The 15,994-nt window shown below is 37.4% G+C and overlaps 1 protein-coding gene across 2 annotated transcripts; it reads left to right on the top strand.

Annotated features, from left to right (window-relative positions):
- The first annotated feature begins 720 nt into the window (after positions 1–720).
- LOC126416395 (histidine-rich glycoprotein-like) lies at positions 721–13,743 on the top strand. Of its 2 annotated transcripts, none has more exons than XM_050084083.1 (2): positions 721–896; positions 12,222–13,743. In XM_050084083.1, the coding sequence occupies exon 2, from the start codon at positions 12,412–12,414 to the stop codon at positions 13,075–13,077; it is 666 nt and encodes a 221-aa protein (XP_049940040.1). In that variant the 5' UTR covers positions 721–896; positions 12,222–12,411; the 3' UTR covers positions 13,078–13,743. The 2 variants fall into 2 exon arrangements, with proteins under 2 accessions (XP_049940040.1, XP_049940039.1); XM_050084082.1 differs by lacking the exon at positions 721–896 and adding an exon at positions 2,378–2,565.
- Positions 13,744–15,994: the final 2,251 nt, after the last annotated feature.

Raw genomic sequence — 15,994 nt, 5'->3', positions numbered from 1 at the left:
CTTAGAACTACTTAAACCTAACCAACCTAAGGACATCACACACATCCATGCCCAAGGCAGGATTCGAACCTGCGATCGTAGCAGCAGCGCGTTTCCGGATTGACGCGCCTAGAGCCGCTATTTTTTTTTTCTTTTTTCTTTTCATTTTGTTCGTTGTGTTTGGTCGTTGCGGACGTCACACGGCATCCGTTCAAGTACGTTTGTTGATCCTTCCATTCAGTTTTTTTATTACAGAGGCCAACCAGCTCTCTGACCGAACACGCTGAGCTACCGTGCCGGCAACCGCTCGGCCACAACGGCTGGCCGTAAATTATAACATTAATATAAACTGTAATTGTGGCTTGTCTCGTATCCATGTGTTAACAACACGCAACAAGATTTCTGGAATCAATAAAAATCAAATAAAAAAATCGGAAAACAAGAACCCTTACAGTACTAAACTAGAATTTTAACGTAGGTTTTCTATTCTATGTGAACTGAAGATTATATGTGATGTCTTTCAGAGCGTCTGAAATGCATTAGCTTTTCCTTAGGTTCCGGTTGCAGGATTGCACCATTTAGGACGCCTTAGCACCAGTTGGCATAGCAACTGACATGCGCTGGTTTTTCCAACACGTGACTCGTGACCTCCATACCACCAACGGAGGCTGCCTATTCGCTGTAGCGCGCTGGCGCGTCACCTTCCGCTTCAGATGGCATGAAAACTGGTATACGCTGGTTTTCTCCAGCACGTGACTCGCGTCCTCCATACCATCAACGTGACGATGACTCAGCCCTGTTGCGCCACACTGTGCAACGTCGCACTGCCGCCCACGTTTTATAAAAGACTGTTGTAGCGGTCGCCGAGCAACAGTTGTCGTCGCTTCGAGAGGCCAGCAACGTGCACTTTACGGAAGGTAAGCGCTGCTTAATGTAAGCTGTATGTTATGTCAAAATTGTTCTGTCACCGTCATGTATTCACGATTTAAAGTAATGGTTCGGTGAATAACACTTTCGAAACAACTACTTTTTTTTCATGGTAATCAATATTAATTTACAGAACGGTTGAGTGCTCCGTAATCGTATAATCATAAAATCGTAGTACGAACAAGTAGGCCAGGCAACCTACGTTATTTTTTTTTTAACTTTTTGTAACTTTATCTGTTAGAACGGAATCCAAAATGTCAAAACATAAGCAGGAGCCTGCAATAATGACTCGTATTTATAAATGTACACTTATACAAATTCTTAAGCCAGGAAGGGATTTGGTACATTTCAGCAGAACTGCGGATTCATTTTTGTGACTGATTTATGTGGGGCTTTTTATGAAGAAAACCGCCTAGATCGCTAAATAAAATGTCATTTGTTACGACGTTTCGGCATCTGCAGTCATCAGATATGAAAATACTTTGAACATGCGAAGCAAGGTTCATGTTATCATTAAAAATTTTAATGCTGTACAGACAGTGCTCCGCAAGTTCAGCACATTTTGATATATGATGATGGTATATGCCGGACCGTCGTAATTTAAAAAAAAAAATAGCTTTCTAGAAGGTTTTAGTCGTAAAATATGCATGATGATCGCCGAAACGTGTTAATTATAAAATTATTTAACGACTAGACGATTGTATTCATAGAATATTCTTGATGATTACTGACTCATACCACAAATATGTTTCGTTAGTTAATGATTTCCATGAGAATATAACTTAGAGATTTTCTGCATCATCTTTTATCGCATTCAGCTGAGGTATAACGGTGTAAGCACGCTTTAAGCTGCAGTTTGTCCCTGCTGCGGGCAAACCATTCATTAACGTACCTTATATTGTATCGTTAAGCAAAAATTTACAGAACTTGCCTATTGATTAAATGTTTTATTACCACCCGATATTGTTGGCAGATGCTGTGATTCAACTACGAGACAATGTCTATGGCGTATCTGTTAGCTATGTTGTAACTAGGAATTATTCTGGCAGTTCATTTTCAGACCATAAATTCCTGGTCACACCAACTGCCTTTACATGTACGTGAAGTCAATACAGCGCGGTGGTAGAAAATACTGATAATAAAGCTGCGCAATCCTGTTTTATAAAAAAATTCTCTGAATTGTACCCAAAATATTTGGATGTACATTGTGTCCTCCATCAAACTACACATTACTCATTTGTATTACTTACTGAAGTAACATGAATGGGACCCACTTCGTTTCATTTCCAGTGCACGATTCTTTTTCTTGTCAATTGCAACTTTATTGTACAACAGTTGCCTGTCAATTCAATATGCAGAATGTTGGAAACGTCGTTGTTGGAGAGTTGTCACACAGTATCCAATTTGAGACTCAATTATCTTCATTGGAAACAGGAATTATTGCTCATTTATCACTTTGATTTAAGAACCAGAAGGTGCACTACGGTGTCCGCAGCATTTCGGTAGCTTGCCGCTGTTAGTTCACGTGATGAGTAATTGAGAGTGAACGCGACAAATCACACGCTCCGTATTTCACGGGAACTTATTCGCAGCACTCGCCATAAAGGCGTGTCGATGTGTGGTTGCCACTAACCAATGGGAGTACAGATGGGATGCAAGGTATTTTGTAGACGTGAATTGAAGCTAGAATTTTTTATCGTAACTTACCAAAAAAATAGCGGCGTCAATTCTATTCGAGAAAATGGTGATTCGAAAGCTAACTGTTTTATGAAGCAACTATTGTGGAACCCAATTCTAGTTGCGGGTACCTGCCCAACGGCTTCCAGGGGCAAAATCAAATCAAACAATAATTTGATTTTAGTATTTCACGGAATTATTAGCTGTTTTTAAGTTTTTGAAATGTTATCATAATCCAAACGCGCATAATCTTATTTTAAAAGTGTAACACAATAAGACAAGTATTACAGAACTGTCAGTCTTGAGGGAGCGTAACTGTCGGCTCGCAAGTACCCGAGCTTATACATCTACTATTTAAGAATAAGAGCACTGAGCGACTTCCAACAGACTTTACATATAATTTCAAAACTTTATGAAACTTTTTCCCGCACACACACACACAATGAAGGCAAGAACAACGCTTTCCGCATACCGTACTACATTTTCGCTTGTCATGAAGCAAGACCTCAGCATCATACATGAAGTTTTAATTTATCACATCTTTACTACCTACTATATTTGCAACACAGTTTGCAGCTGATATCCACTTGTACCATTGATTATACATGCAAAATTATTTCATTTTACGACAGACATTTCAGGAGATACGGCATTCACACATTCAGGTGCATGAAAAACTAGCTTTTGCGTAAAGTGATGCCCGGTAAAGCTCCTGTCGTGCATGTCGTATTACTTTATTACTTCTTTACTACTCGCTCTATTTGTAACTAACTTTGCAGACAATATCTAAATAGTTTAGAAGATATGATGTCATAAACACCGATATGCGGGAGAAACTCACTTCTGTTTAAAATGAAGTGCGAATTACCCACGCTATATTCATCTGGTGTTTCACAGTGAGAGCAGTTAGCAACTTCCAACAAACTTTAAGTATAATTTCAAAACTTTTTCTCGTTCACATACTTAAAGTCAAACATTTAACACACTAACTCATTTGTAAAGTTATCGGACGCTTGAAGCTGTTTCGTACACGGGAGTTCGATTCTTTAAAGGATCAGGGGTTTGCTGGTAAAAAATGGTGCTGCAGAGTGGAACATGGTGGCTATGTCGGCAGTAATTAAGTTAACTTGTCATGTCACAAAGTAAACTTAACTTCACAATACCGATATTCCTGTTATCCGAGAATACGGCACTAAGGAACGTGCAGCAACTCGTGTAGGAATGTGACAAGATAGAAAGGGCTACCCTTAAGACGTTCGTAAGCTTTTAATACTATAACTGCCCTCATAACTGCATCAATGTTTGATAATTGTGACAAAATTTTTTCTCAGATGACAGTCATTGACTTCAACAATGTGCAAACAATCGCATTTGAGCTGACCTAGGCCTCTGGCCACGACACAGTTCAGCCTGTCGCTATCATGAGTAACTGTAGTCAAGCTGCTTCACATATATATGTGAGCTGTGCTAACTAGCAACCAAAACTACCATCTAACAAGATAGCCTAAGAATGTCACCACAGCCCCAACACATGCATCAAGTAAACTCTGAAGGAGACCCTCCACTGGTTACTTAAAATTAATCTACTATTGACTAAGCCAACTGATGCATTGCCAAAGTACTAACAATGTTGACCAAAGCCTCTGAGTGGCATTGTGTCAGTCAAAGTGTTTGAAAGAGAGAGAGCGTTGATCTTACTACACAGTTAATATCCATTTTTACTTTCAGTTAGCTTCATGTTTCCCTCTTCTAACACAGACAGGTGAACAAACTAGTGAGGGTTTTATGAACAGAATATCTTCTAGGCATAATTCCATTGCAGAATACTGGTATCACAACCACACACACATTGCTTATGACACTTCCCAAGATGCCTTAGTTTAGTATTGCTGTTCAATAGTATTATCCATGCAAACCAGGTTGACACTTGGCACAGTGGCTGACGGTAGCGATCATAAATGAGAAATTTCTCTGCAGTTGCTCCTGTCAGCCACTGCACTGGGTATCATCTTAGTTCACATTTTTAATACAAATATGATACATGAAATTATGTATAATGAGGAAGCTTTGATTGCCAATGTTGAAAGTGCTGTCCAGAAGAAGTGAACCTATTGCATGAAAAGAGTGTTTTCCAGTGTAACATAGTTGTTATTTTACAGCTATGCATTATGCTTTAGTAACTACACAGCATGGTTTCTCCTGCTTTGGGAAATGACATTGTTACTCAGATGCTGGTTAGCTAGTAAGAAAAACTGAGGGTGGACAACACTCACTTCCAGCTGATCAGTAAGTGATTGATATAAGAATTTACCCACTCACAAAGTTTCACTAACTTTCAGAATACAGTTTTTTGTCTACTCATGTGTACACGCACGCATGCCCACACACACACACACACACACACACACACACACACACACACACACACACACACACATAGTGCCACACTTGCAGCCTGAAAGCGTTTCTGTATGGTTACGTGAGTGTACAATGCATGCAGTCAGTCTGTTGCCACTGATTTGTTGCCACTTCTCATTTTTGTTTATTGTCTTCATCCTTGAACTTCCATTACTGTGACCCATGAGATACTCTATGGTGAAGACAACCCATTACTGTCTCAGAATAAGTAATTCATTTTATTTAAAATGATGTTTTGCAGCCTTAGTGGTAAGCATTGCGTTCATTTGTGCCAATCATTTTGATGAGATCTCCCTTCAAATTATTATATAGCCTATGTGTCTTCTTCAGATTAACTCTATTTGAAAACAGCAAATATGCGCCAGAAAGTATTTCAGTATAGGTTGTCAAATGTGAATCCAGTGAGATGGTGAGATTCACAGCAGTTTGCTGCTGTACTCTCCCCCCCCCCCCCTTCCCTCAAATAGAAGTTATTGCCACCTCCACTCTTAAGGTGCCACAAATGCCAAGGATTTTCATAATGATAAGAGATACAAATATTTTAATATCATCATCATCATCATCTTGGACAGTTTCCAAATTTGTCCTGTAAATTACCTTTTTATATCTATGTGCTTGTTACATAGGACATGCCGTTGTGTTTACAAACTAGACGATATGTACATATAATAGCTTACACAGTAAAAATGTATAATAGCTTGCACAGTGTAGGATAGTTTACAACACATTCACCCGAGTTGAAAAATGCAGTTTTATGGGCAATATTATGTTATAATGTACATGAGTTGTTCTGATTCTAGTTTACTTCCTAGCAATTATCACTAATGCTAGTTTCTCTTCATGTGGTATATCAAATTTATCAGTCCAGGATGAACTTTTACTCACTCTCTGCTCATCTACTCAGCATAACAACAGAATTCTTCTTCTTAGAAACTTTTTTAGGGTTGCATGGATATCTTCTCAGTTTTTAGGTTTTGTAGGTCTGTTGGCAATGCCTGTATTAACCTGATATCGGAGTATTTATGCCCTTTTTCAAAAAATGTGAAGTCTGTTTCAAATGCACCACAATTGCTTTCTAATGCAGTCACAATGGTTATGAAAACATGCTATGATGGAAACATCAAAATATTGAGATCTTTGAAACAATTTCTTCAAAATTCTTTTTGTTTCTTTTTCAGTATAATTTGAATGGCATTGTTCTGTAGCTCAAATATTCGTTTCATTCCTTTGAAGGTTAGGTTCCCCAACACTGTGATTCCTCACTGTATATACGGTCAAAAAGTCAATGACAGACAATGCAGAAGAAGGCTTGATGTGCACACTGAGCTGGTTGTTTCCTTACAAAGAACATGGACCTTAGCATATTGGAAGATAATTCCATGAAATGACACAGGGAGAAAATAAAAATAAACCAACAATCTTGTCTTTAGGTTAACACACTGAGAGATGCTTCTAAAGCCATAACTGTGCTGAAATGACCTTCTTGATTAGTTTATCCATGTGTTGACTCACCATTTTAACTTGTTATCCTGCTGGACCCTAAGGAATTTTACGCCTTATGCTTCATTCAATGTATGACCATTAAGTGGTTTTGATTTGATTTATTTATTCATCCAGGTATAATCTCACAGCACTATAGCATTTCCAATCATACTACAATGAAAATAAACAGCTCAAATTATACACATATAGAGAATATATAAGTACACTTTTGTGAGGGTAGGACAGGTGGTCAGATGTGGCCTCAAAGAAGTAACCATCCCAGCATTTGCCTGAAATGATATGGGAAAACCTGAATTGGGATGGCGAGACTGAGCAAACTCCATCCTTATAAATATAAGGATACAGTCTTAATAACCACACTGTCTCATTTAGTTGGTCCCCATTGTACAGTGTCCTTTGATGTACAGATAATTTGCACCACTGAACTTATAGTATAAAATGAGGTTTTGCATTGCTTCACTGCACACACTAATGACATCCACTGGTGCTCCTGGACCAACATATTGTGATGCCACTTATTAACCCCATACTGTGCAAAAAACTGACTGGGCCTGTAAACAGGCCCGTATTTGTGTCCTCCCCTCAACCCACCTGAAAAAATAAGGCAACATCCAGAAGAACTCAGAAGAATGACAAGACAATAATAACATGCACCATAAATCTTGCCACATAATTTTTGCTGTAAAGTATTACATTGTTATCATATATTGTAATGTGACAGGGTGTTGTAGTTATCCCCATTCATTATTAACCACTGCCTGAGTCCTCTAAGTAATCTTTATCTGTGTACTATGCATTACAAATAAACAATTTTTAGCTGCTTTTTAAACAAATGTATGTTGGTAACCTTTTTCATCTCATTGGGCAGTTTAACATACTGATAACATTCTTTTTGTCAGTATCTTTGTGTGTTTATTCCATGTAAACTGATTCCATGTAAACTGACGGTCAATATTTATCATCAAAAACTTGTGTTTGTTACACAATCTGTAGATGTATCATCTATGCTCAGAGTGACAGAGCTGTTTTCTCTCTTTGTGGTGAAGTGCATAATGTCTGTTTTCTAGATTTTCAATATTGACATATTACATACTGCCCAATCGTGAACATCCTTGAGGGCTTCATTTGCTTCCTCCGATAGGAGTTCTGGTGTTTTGTCAGCGACTGTCATGTTTCTGCCACTAACAAAGAGAACTTTCTCTCCATGTCTTACACTCAAGGGCACCCATACCTGGGAGGCAAGGGTTAAGAGGGTGGTGCCCCCCTCCCCAGCTCTAGGGAAGGAATAAAATATAGTGTAGTCTAGTGTTTTTCCTTCTAGAAAATGGTTTAAAAGTCAGTATTAAGCAGTCTTTTAACAGAGTCGGAACAAGATCTATTTATGACTACTTACAACTCTCCATTCATCTTCCAAAATATTAAAAATACTCCATACGCCATGTCTAGTCCTCCCCCCTTCCTTCCATAAACTGTTACATGGGCATCATTGTTTACACTCGAACAACATGAATATACATTAAGAACAGAACTGGTCCCAATAAACTACACTGAGGGACACCTATTTTTATGTCTTTCTTGTCTGGCAATTATTATTTTATTAAATTTATCATCAGTGGACATATGAACTATCTCTACCTTTTCCATCCTGTTTTCCAGGTAAGACTGGAACCATTCATTTGTATTCCTCTTACACCTAATGCTTCTAGTTTGTTTAGTTGTATTTCTTGGCAAGCAGCGTAAAAGCCTGAACAAGTCTATGAATCTGCCTGTAACACAGTCATCCTTGTCAAGAGCTTCAAATATCATGTTAGTGAACTCGATAATGGCTGATATTGTATTCTCCCACATTGGAAACCAAACTGTGCTTTGTTAAAAAGGCTGTATTTATTCATATTAATCATTAGTCTATCATTCATGATTGATTCAATTATTTTTGAGAATGCACACAGTAGTGAAACTGGCCTACAGTTTTCCGTGCTCTCTGCATTACCCCTCTTTAGTACTGGCACAATTAATGTGAGTTTAGGTGTTCAGAAAAAGGCCTGAAATAAAGGGCTCATTTATCATGTTTGTTAATGGGGTGTGTATGCTGTCTATGCATTCCTTCAGATCAGAAGCTGTAACCTCATCAATGGCTGCTGACTTTTTATGTTTTTAAGTGTGTTTATTATCTTCCTGCCTTTCAGCTCTGTTGTAGGAAACAACATTGTTGTGCTTGGTGTGAAACTCGTGGATACTGCATGTGTTTTAGGAAGATTTTGTTTTGCAGCTTCTTAGCAATACTATAGAAATAACCTTTTGCAAAATTTCCCAATTCTTGAGTATTTTCTATTATTCTACCCTCATCTTTTATTTGTATGAGATTATAAGTGTTATGTGTTCCTGCTTTTCCAGTTTCATATTTTATGACGACAGATATTATTTTGCTTTTATTTAGTAATTGAAGGATTTTATTTCATCAAGCAGTGCCCTCATGTATATTTTTTATACCTGTGACAGTACTGTAGGGACTGTGGATTAGTGTCACATTTTTTAAGAGAATTGTCTTTTTAATACCCACAGTTATCAATCTATTTTCCTTAGCTGCTGCTGTTGAAGTGTCTACTTTTGGAAATCTCTCCTCAAAAATTAATTTAAACAACCTTTAGAATTTGCATAACTTAGCATCTACATTCTTTTCCTTATGCACTTCATCCCAGGTTTGACTTTCCATTGCCCTAGAAAAAGTGTCATTTTACATTCCACAAAGATTCTTTTGTAATCCTGCAGTTTTGTGGATTTTACCAAGCCTGTCTTTAGTTTTATTATCTGCCCGTGATGACCAGAGAAGCTTCAGTCTTTTGTAAATACTTTACAATTTTCCTTGTCGAAGTTTTTGAGACCCTTGTAGCAGCATTTGCCATTTGTGACACACCAAAAGTGTTCAAAATGCTTATCAATTAATTACTGATTTCACCTTCAGTATCTATGATAACATTCAGGTCTCCACATGTTATTATGTAGTTTTACGGGGTTGAGGTCCTTTCCAGGATTTCAGTTAATTTGTTGAAGAAAGTGACCACATTGCCATTAGGTGGGCAGTATATGCACAGAGCTGTTAACTCCTTATGAATGTTTGTATCAACCATTGCCAATTCAAAATAAAATCTACACGAATTGTGATGAGATCTTCTATAAATTTCAGCTGTGTTCCACATCTGATGTAAATACATGTATGATTGCCCACCCTTTAAGTACCGACATGCACATACGTATTATGACAACATAAATATGCTGTATTTCAGTGTATTTACACCAGTGCTCCATAATGCAATACCATTCTGCAGTTCAAAGTCTATAATTAAGTTTCAAGCTGCTGTACTTTATTTTTAATAGATTGCACACTTTGATGGTAGATAATTCTGAGCAAATTTCTATGGCATTTGTACATTCTAGCGTGGTACATTCAACCTTTCAAGCACATATTCAAGAACTCTCTAAACTGACTGAGTTACTTTTAAGGGAAGGAAGCCTGTTATCGTGGTTTGTCCTAAAAAAGTGCCTAGTGTTCCAACCTATGACCCTACTTCTGGTGTTAATGTTCATTGGTGGTTGTTTGAACTTCAGTTAATTTGAATTGTGCGGCATAAGGCACGAGAAGAAAGAAGGAAAGATTGGGGTTCAATGTTTTTTTTTTACAAATCAGACCAGCTACAGTATTCATATTGCAGTGTAGCACAAATGAGAGTTCTTTAATACTATAATACCATGCCCATCTTCAGAAGCACATGTAAAAAGACTCAAAGACTGAAAATGTATCAGCATCAGGTTGCTGTAATTCTTATCGTCACAGCAATTCAAAAGTGGTTATAGGAACTTCATACTTCAACAGAATGTGAACTTTTGCACAGCCATGACAAATGATATGTTGACGATAACTTGAGGAAATAGGTTGTAGTGTATACACATGTCAAAAGATGACAGATATACAATTTGTAGTGTTGGAATTAACATTTGTGTGGTTTCCATTTTTATCTTGCAGAATAATGCCCAGAAATACAAAATGTATAGGAGCTTCAGACTGAAGCATTGTTGGATGTATTGCAAGTGTTAAGTAAACTCTGCTGCAATGTATTTCTCTGAGGCTATGCTGATTTTGTGTTTTCTCATTACCCTGCACATATAAGTATACTTTTCAATATGTGGCAGTTGGTATGCATTATTAACATTATCTTGGTCCGTCCAGTGTTTTATTGCTATGGGAATCTATTTCATATCATAAAAAGATTTTTTTATTCTAAGAATTAATAATGTTACCCAGTTTACATAGAATCAAATGATAATCATAAACCAAAGGCTATCGTAACACTTTCTATTCTGTTCACCAAATGTTCACATGACAGAAAATAAGAAGTGTGGTGGAAGTTCATTTAAATTCTTGGGCAGCAAGAAGAACTACATTGTGAATACAGTTACCTGTACTCATGCTGATATGATGCCTCAGTTATCAATACAAAGTAGAGGACTCAAAAACTTCATGGGTTGCCTTTACGCACATACAAAATTGAGCAGGAAGCTTTCAAGTCACACGTAAAAGGAAGTGGGACACGTAAAAGGAAGTGCAATAGTTATGAAATAACAATGGAAATACCTGACCAAAATAGTTTCATCCCACACACAATTTGTTAATTGTCATTTCTGATCCGTATGCAGCAACCACATGCTGACCTCTCTGACTTGCTACTGGAGGAATGTGACTACAAGAAAGTAGCATGCACTCTTATCAAAGTTTAACAAAATTCTAGGTTACTGTCATAGTAGCGTTGAAACTCAGACTGTCAGTGAGTGACAGTGAATCAACAATAATATTAAAAGCATGTTGGTTCACTCACTGGATTGTGAAATTCTTTCATAGTCTTGTTATAGCTGTTTCAATGGAATAATCACTATTACATAGTATATTACATAGTATCGGTCTACCACTTTGTGTCTGTAAGATACAAACAAATGATTCATTTATTCTAGAGCCCTACCTTAGCAGAGGTATTTATGTTTCCTATCCTCCTTCAAACAAGGTTGTAAAATGATTGAGCCCATTAGAGTTTACAGCTATGTAGAGTTACTCATTGTGTTAAATATATAAATAAATTCTAAAAACTAAATCTATAGAAACCTTCAGATCATTAGAATCAGTATTTGCCATTCTGGATTTTTCGTATGAGTGGCTTTGTCAAAGTATGCAGTGGATTCAAGTCCCATACAATATCAGTTACACATGGTACATATTGAAGACTTTCATTCCAAAGGACTTATAGCTATTATGGACAACAGTGACTCTTGAAGAAGGCAAATCCAATAGGTGACACATGTTAAACAGCTAGGTGCTGTCATTATGCAGAGACATTTGACATGGTACCTGCAGGACCGTCAATCTGCTAATTTTAATATGCATCTTATTGCTTTCTTCTGGCATTTGAATAAACATTTAGCCCCCGTGGAATTACTCCATATCAGTATTCCACAATACAGATGGGAATGGAAGAAATCAAACTACAACTGGAGTAACAACTGTTTGCTGACACTGTTCCTTAATCTACACAATAGAAAACATAGTTTGCTGAACAGATAATTCATATACCCTTCTCAAGAGATAGAAACTGAATGTTTTGAGAAACGCATATTAACTATTATTATTCAGTAGTAAAATACTATTAACATGTTCCTCTTTTTTGTTTCAGAGGAAAATGAAGATACACTGTCCTCCACGAGCGCTGGTTCATCATGGACATAAGTCCATCTTAGGACTCCACAAATGCAAGCATGAGAAGCATGGTCACCACGGAATACACAAGCACGGACATAAACATCATGGTCACAAGCACGGACATAAGCATCACGGTCACAAGCATGCCAAGCATCTAGTATGTGATGAAGATGGATTTTGGGGTCATAGATTTCATGGTCATGGACCACATGGCCATGGACCACATGGTCATGGGCCACTTGGTCATGGACCACATGGTCATGGGCCACTTGGTCATGGACCACACGGTCATGGACCACATTGTCATGGACCACACGGTCATGGACCACACGGTCATGGACCACACGGTCATGGACCACACGGTCATGGACCACATGGTCATGGGCCACTTGGCTGTGGACCACATGGTCATGGACCATTTGGCTGTGGACCACATGGCCATGGCCCACACGGCCATGGACCACACGGTCATGGAAAGCATGGTCATGGTCCGCATGGACATGGAAAGCATGGTCATGGTCCACATGGACATGGAAAGCATGGTCATGGTCCCCATGGTCATGGCCCACATGGTCATGGACCTCATGGACCTGGACATCATGGCCCAGGTTCCTCTGATCAAGGATTACATGGCCGTGGACACCATGGTCGCAAACAAAGAGGCCATGAAACATCTGAGGATGTTATGTGGCTTGTTGACTGCTGTGGTTGTTGTGAAAGTGAGGAGGAGACATCGCCTGTGCGTGCTATGCCAAAGCGCCCTGCCACAGTCTGAAACAGTGCAAATGCATTTTTTTAATCAAGAAGTATGTTTACTGAAAGCAACATAAGTGCCGCATAAGCATGTATGTATGAGCTGCATAATTGAAGTACATCCATCTCATCATTATTCAAACAAATTGTAGGTGTAGTATGAAATTATGTGAACCAGATGTTATAAAAACTGCAGCAAAGAGAAGCCTAAAGAAACTTAGCAGCAGAAATCAATTTCTTCCATGTTTAGACATTAACAGACAAAATAAATGAAGAGTTAAGAATGCATGCTATCTCTCACTGTGTGATAGACATTTACATGTTGGAGTAAACAATGGATTGTTGGGGATGTTGTTCTATCTTGAATCTGCATAAATATTGATGATGTGGTTTTGTTTGAGTGGAATGGATTAAGGTAAGTATTGTGGGGTGGATCTGTATTTATATGACAACAGTTTGATTCTATTTCATGATAATTAATTTTGTGGGAGAATGGATGGCAGAGAGAGTGTAGATTTTGCAACATGGTCTTTTATGACTTTTGTTTAATTTATAATGACTGCTGTACAGTCAGGTTTTCTCATTTTTGTAACTTCCATAATGATTTACTTTCATCAGTTGAGAATAATTTAAATACAGTTGCTTGCCTTTCTATTTATAAAAATTTGTTCTCATATTATTTATATTCATATGTAATCAGTGGCAAAACAAATATATGCCTCATAAAATTTTTGTAACAGTTTAGATATGTATTGAAAATAAAATAACTAAACAAAAATTGTGTGTTTATATCATTCACCCCTCTGCCTGTTTATAAGATAGATGCAGTTGATAAGGCGATGGAAAGTTTCTAGTACAACAAAAGAGATACAAAATCTTCAGTTGGAGGCAAAGGCAATAAAAAACAGAAGAAAGTGAACACAAAGAAACCATAATGTATAGGCATTCAACGTTAACACAATAAGGATATAGAGTTGTGTGATTACTGCTGCCTTGCCTTCATCATTTTAAAGCATTAGTTCAATTTCTGTTGTCATTTAAGAACCACAATGTTTCAGACTGTCTTCCATACGTGTTTTCATTTTCCCTTATATGATTTGTTTGAAATGTTTGGTGTTGTCAATAATTTTGTTAAACTATTGCAAAACTCATAAAAGAAGATAAGAATCACAGTCACCGTGAAATGCACAATACATCCATCAAATGAAACAGGAATTAAGGGAAAGAAAGGTGTTTTAATGTCAGGCACATACCTCCTAAGACAAAGATCAATGATGGACAATGTCAGCAAGATGTGAGAAAAAAAAATTATCTGTTGACACACTATGAGTGAGCAAATGACTTGTCATTATAAAAAAATGAATAGGCATCAAAGTAAAAAGTATCATATCATTAATACTTGAGAATTTACAAAAGGTGTTTAGTTGTTGTTACACAAAATCTTTGTTTTGCATCTGATCATAAATATCCAACTGTTGGGATAGCTTTTAAGAACCTTCCCTTTCATTATATTGAATTTTGTGTGAGTCAAAAGTATACAAAAATGAATTACCATCTACCAGAATAAATTGTGAGGCTTAAACTTTGCAGCTAGAGTTGGTGTCAACATATTTTTTGATTGGAGCAAAAGAATAGCTTTTAGTCATGTGAAGTCATTGAAGCACAAGGAAATATTTAATTGTCAAATGATCACAGTAAGTCATTCATCTTCAGTTAGTGCTAACCAAATTAAGAAGCTCAATGTAAATAATTGGCTATAACATAATGTAATTACTTATAAAAATATTTCTCTTTGTTGTTCAAGATTAGTTTTCAATTTTAATAAATAAGAATAAATTACAAGCACCAGTCATGCAGAATATCATGTGTTATGAAATCAGATAAATGATAATGGAATGATACTAGCCATAAATGGAGGAACTTGATATTTTCAGCACGGGGCAGGAGCATGTAGAGGAACTACAGCTCAAGTTTAAAAGAGTAGTTGACCATGCATTGGATAGATATGTACCCTGTGGAATAGTTCATAATGGGAGCGAATCTCCATGGTACATAGTCACTGTGAAGAAACTTCTCAAGAAACAGTGATTACTGCACAATAGGCGTAAAACAAAGTGTAGGACTATAGATAGACAGATGCGGAATGAAACGCATTTAACTGTCAAGAGAGCAATACATGATGCTTTCAAAGACATCCGTAGCAGAGTATTGTCAAGTAACCTTTCACAGAATCAAAGAAATTTTAATCATATGTAAAGGCTGTTACTGTGCAGTCCCTAGCAAATGAGACAGGAGCTGAAATTGAGGGTAGCAAAGCGAAAGGTGAAGTGCTTAACTCTATTTTCAAATGTTCCTTTGCAGAGGAAAACCCAGGAGAATTGCCCCGGTTTAGTCCTCATACCACTGAAAAGATTAATGAAATAAGTATTATTGTCAGTGGTGTTGAGAAATAGCTGAAATCATTAAACTGAACAAAGTTCCAGGGCCAAATGGAATCTCTCTCAGATTCTATACTGAATTTGTGGCTCAGTTAGCCCCTCTTTGAAACACAACAAGTAACATCAATATACAAGAAGGATAGTGGAAGCAATTCACAAAACTATCATCTAATATCCTTGATTTTGGTTTTGTTGTAGAACCTTAGATCATATCCTGAGTTCAAACATAATGAGGTATCTTGATCAGAATTACCTCTTCAGTGCCAACCAACATGGATTCTGACAACATTGATCATGTGAACCCCAACTCTCACTTTTCTGATATGGCATACTGAAAGCTTTGGATCAAGGCAGTCAGGTAGATGCAGTATTTCTTGATTTCTCAAAAGCATTTGACCCAGTACCACACCTATGCTTATTGTCAAAAATATAACCATATGGCATATCAAGTGAAATTTGTGACTGGATTGAGGACTTCTTGGTAGGGAGTGTGCAGCATGTTATCTTGGATAGAGAGCCGTCATCAGATGTAGAAGTAACTTCAGATGAGCTCCAG

Source organism: Schistocerca serialis, chromosome 8 (assembly GCF_023864345.2).
Source record: "Schistocerca serialis cubense isolate TAMUIC-IGC-003099 chromosome 8, iqSchSeri2.2, whole genome shotgun sequence".
Lineage (NCBI taxonomy): Eukaryota > Metazoa > Arthropoda > Insecta > Orthoptera > Acrididae > Schistocerca > Schistocerca serialis.
This window is presented reverse-complemented; position numbering and strand designations above follow the sequence as displayed.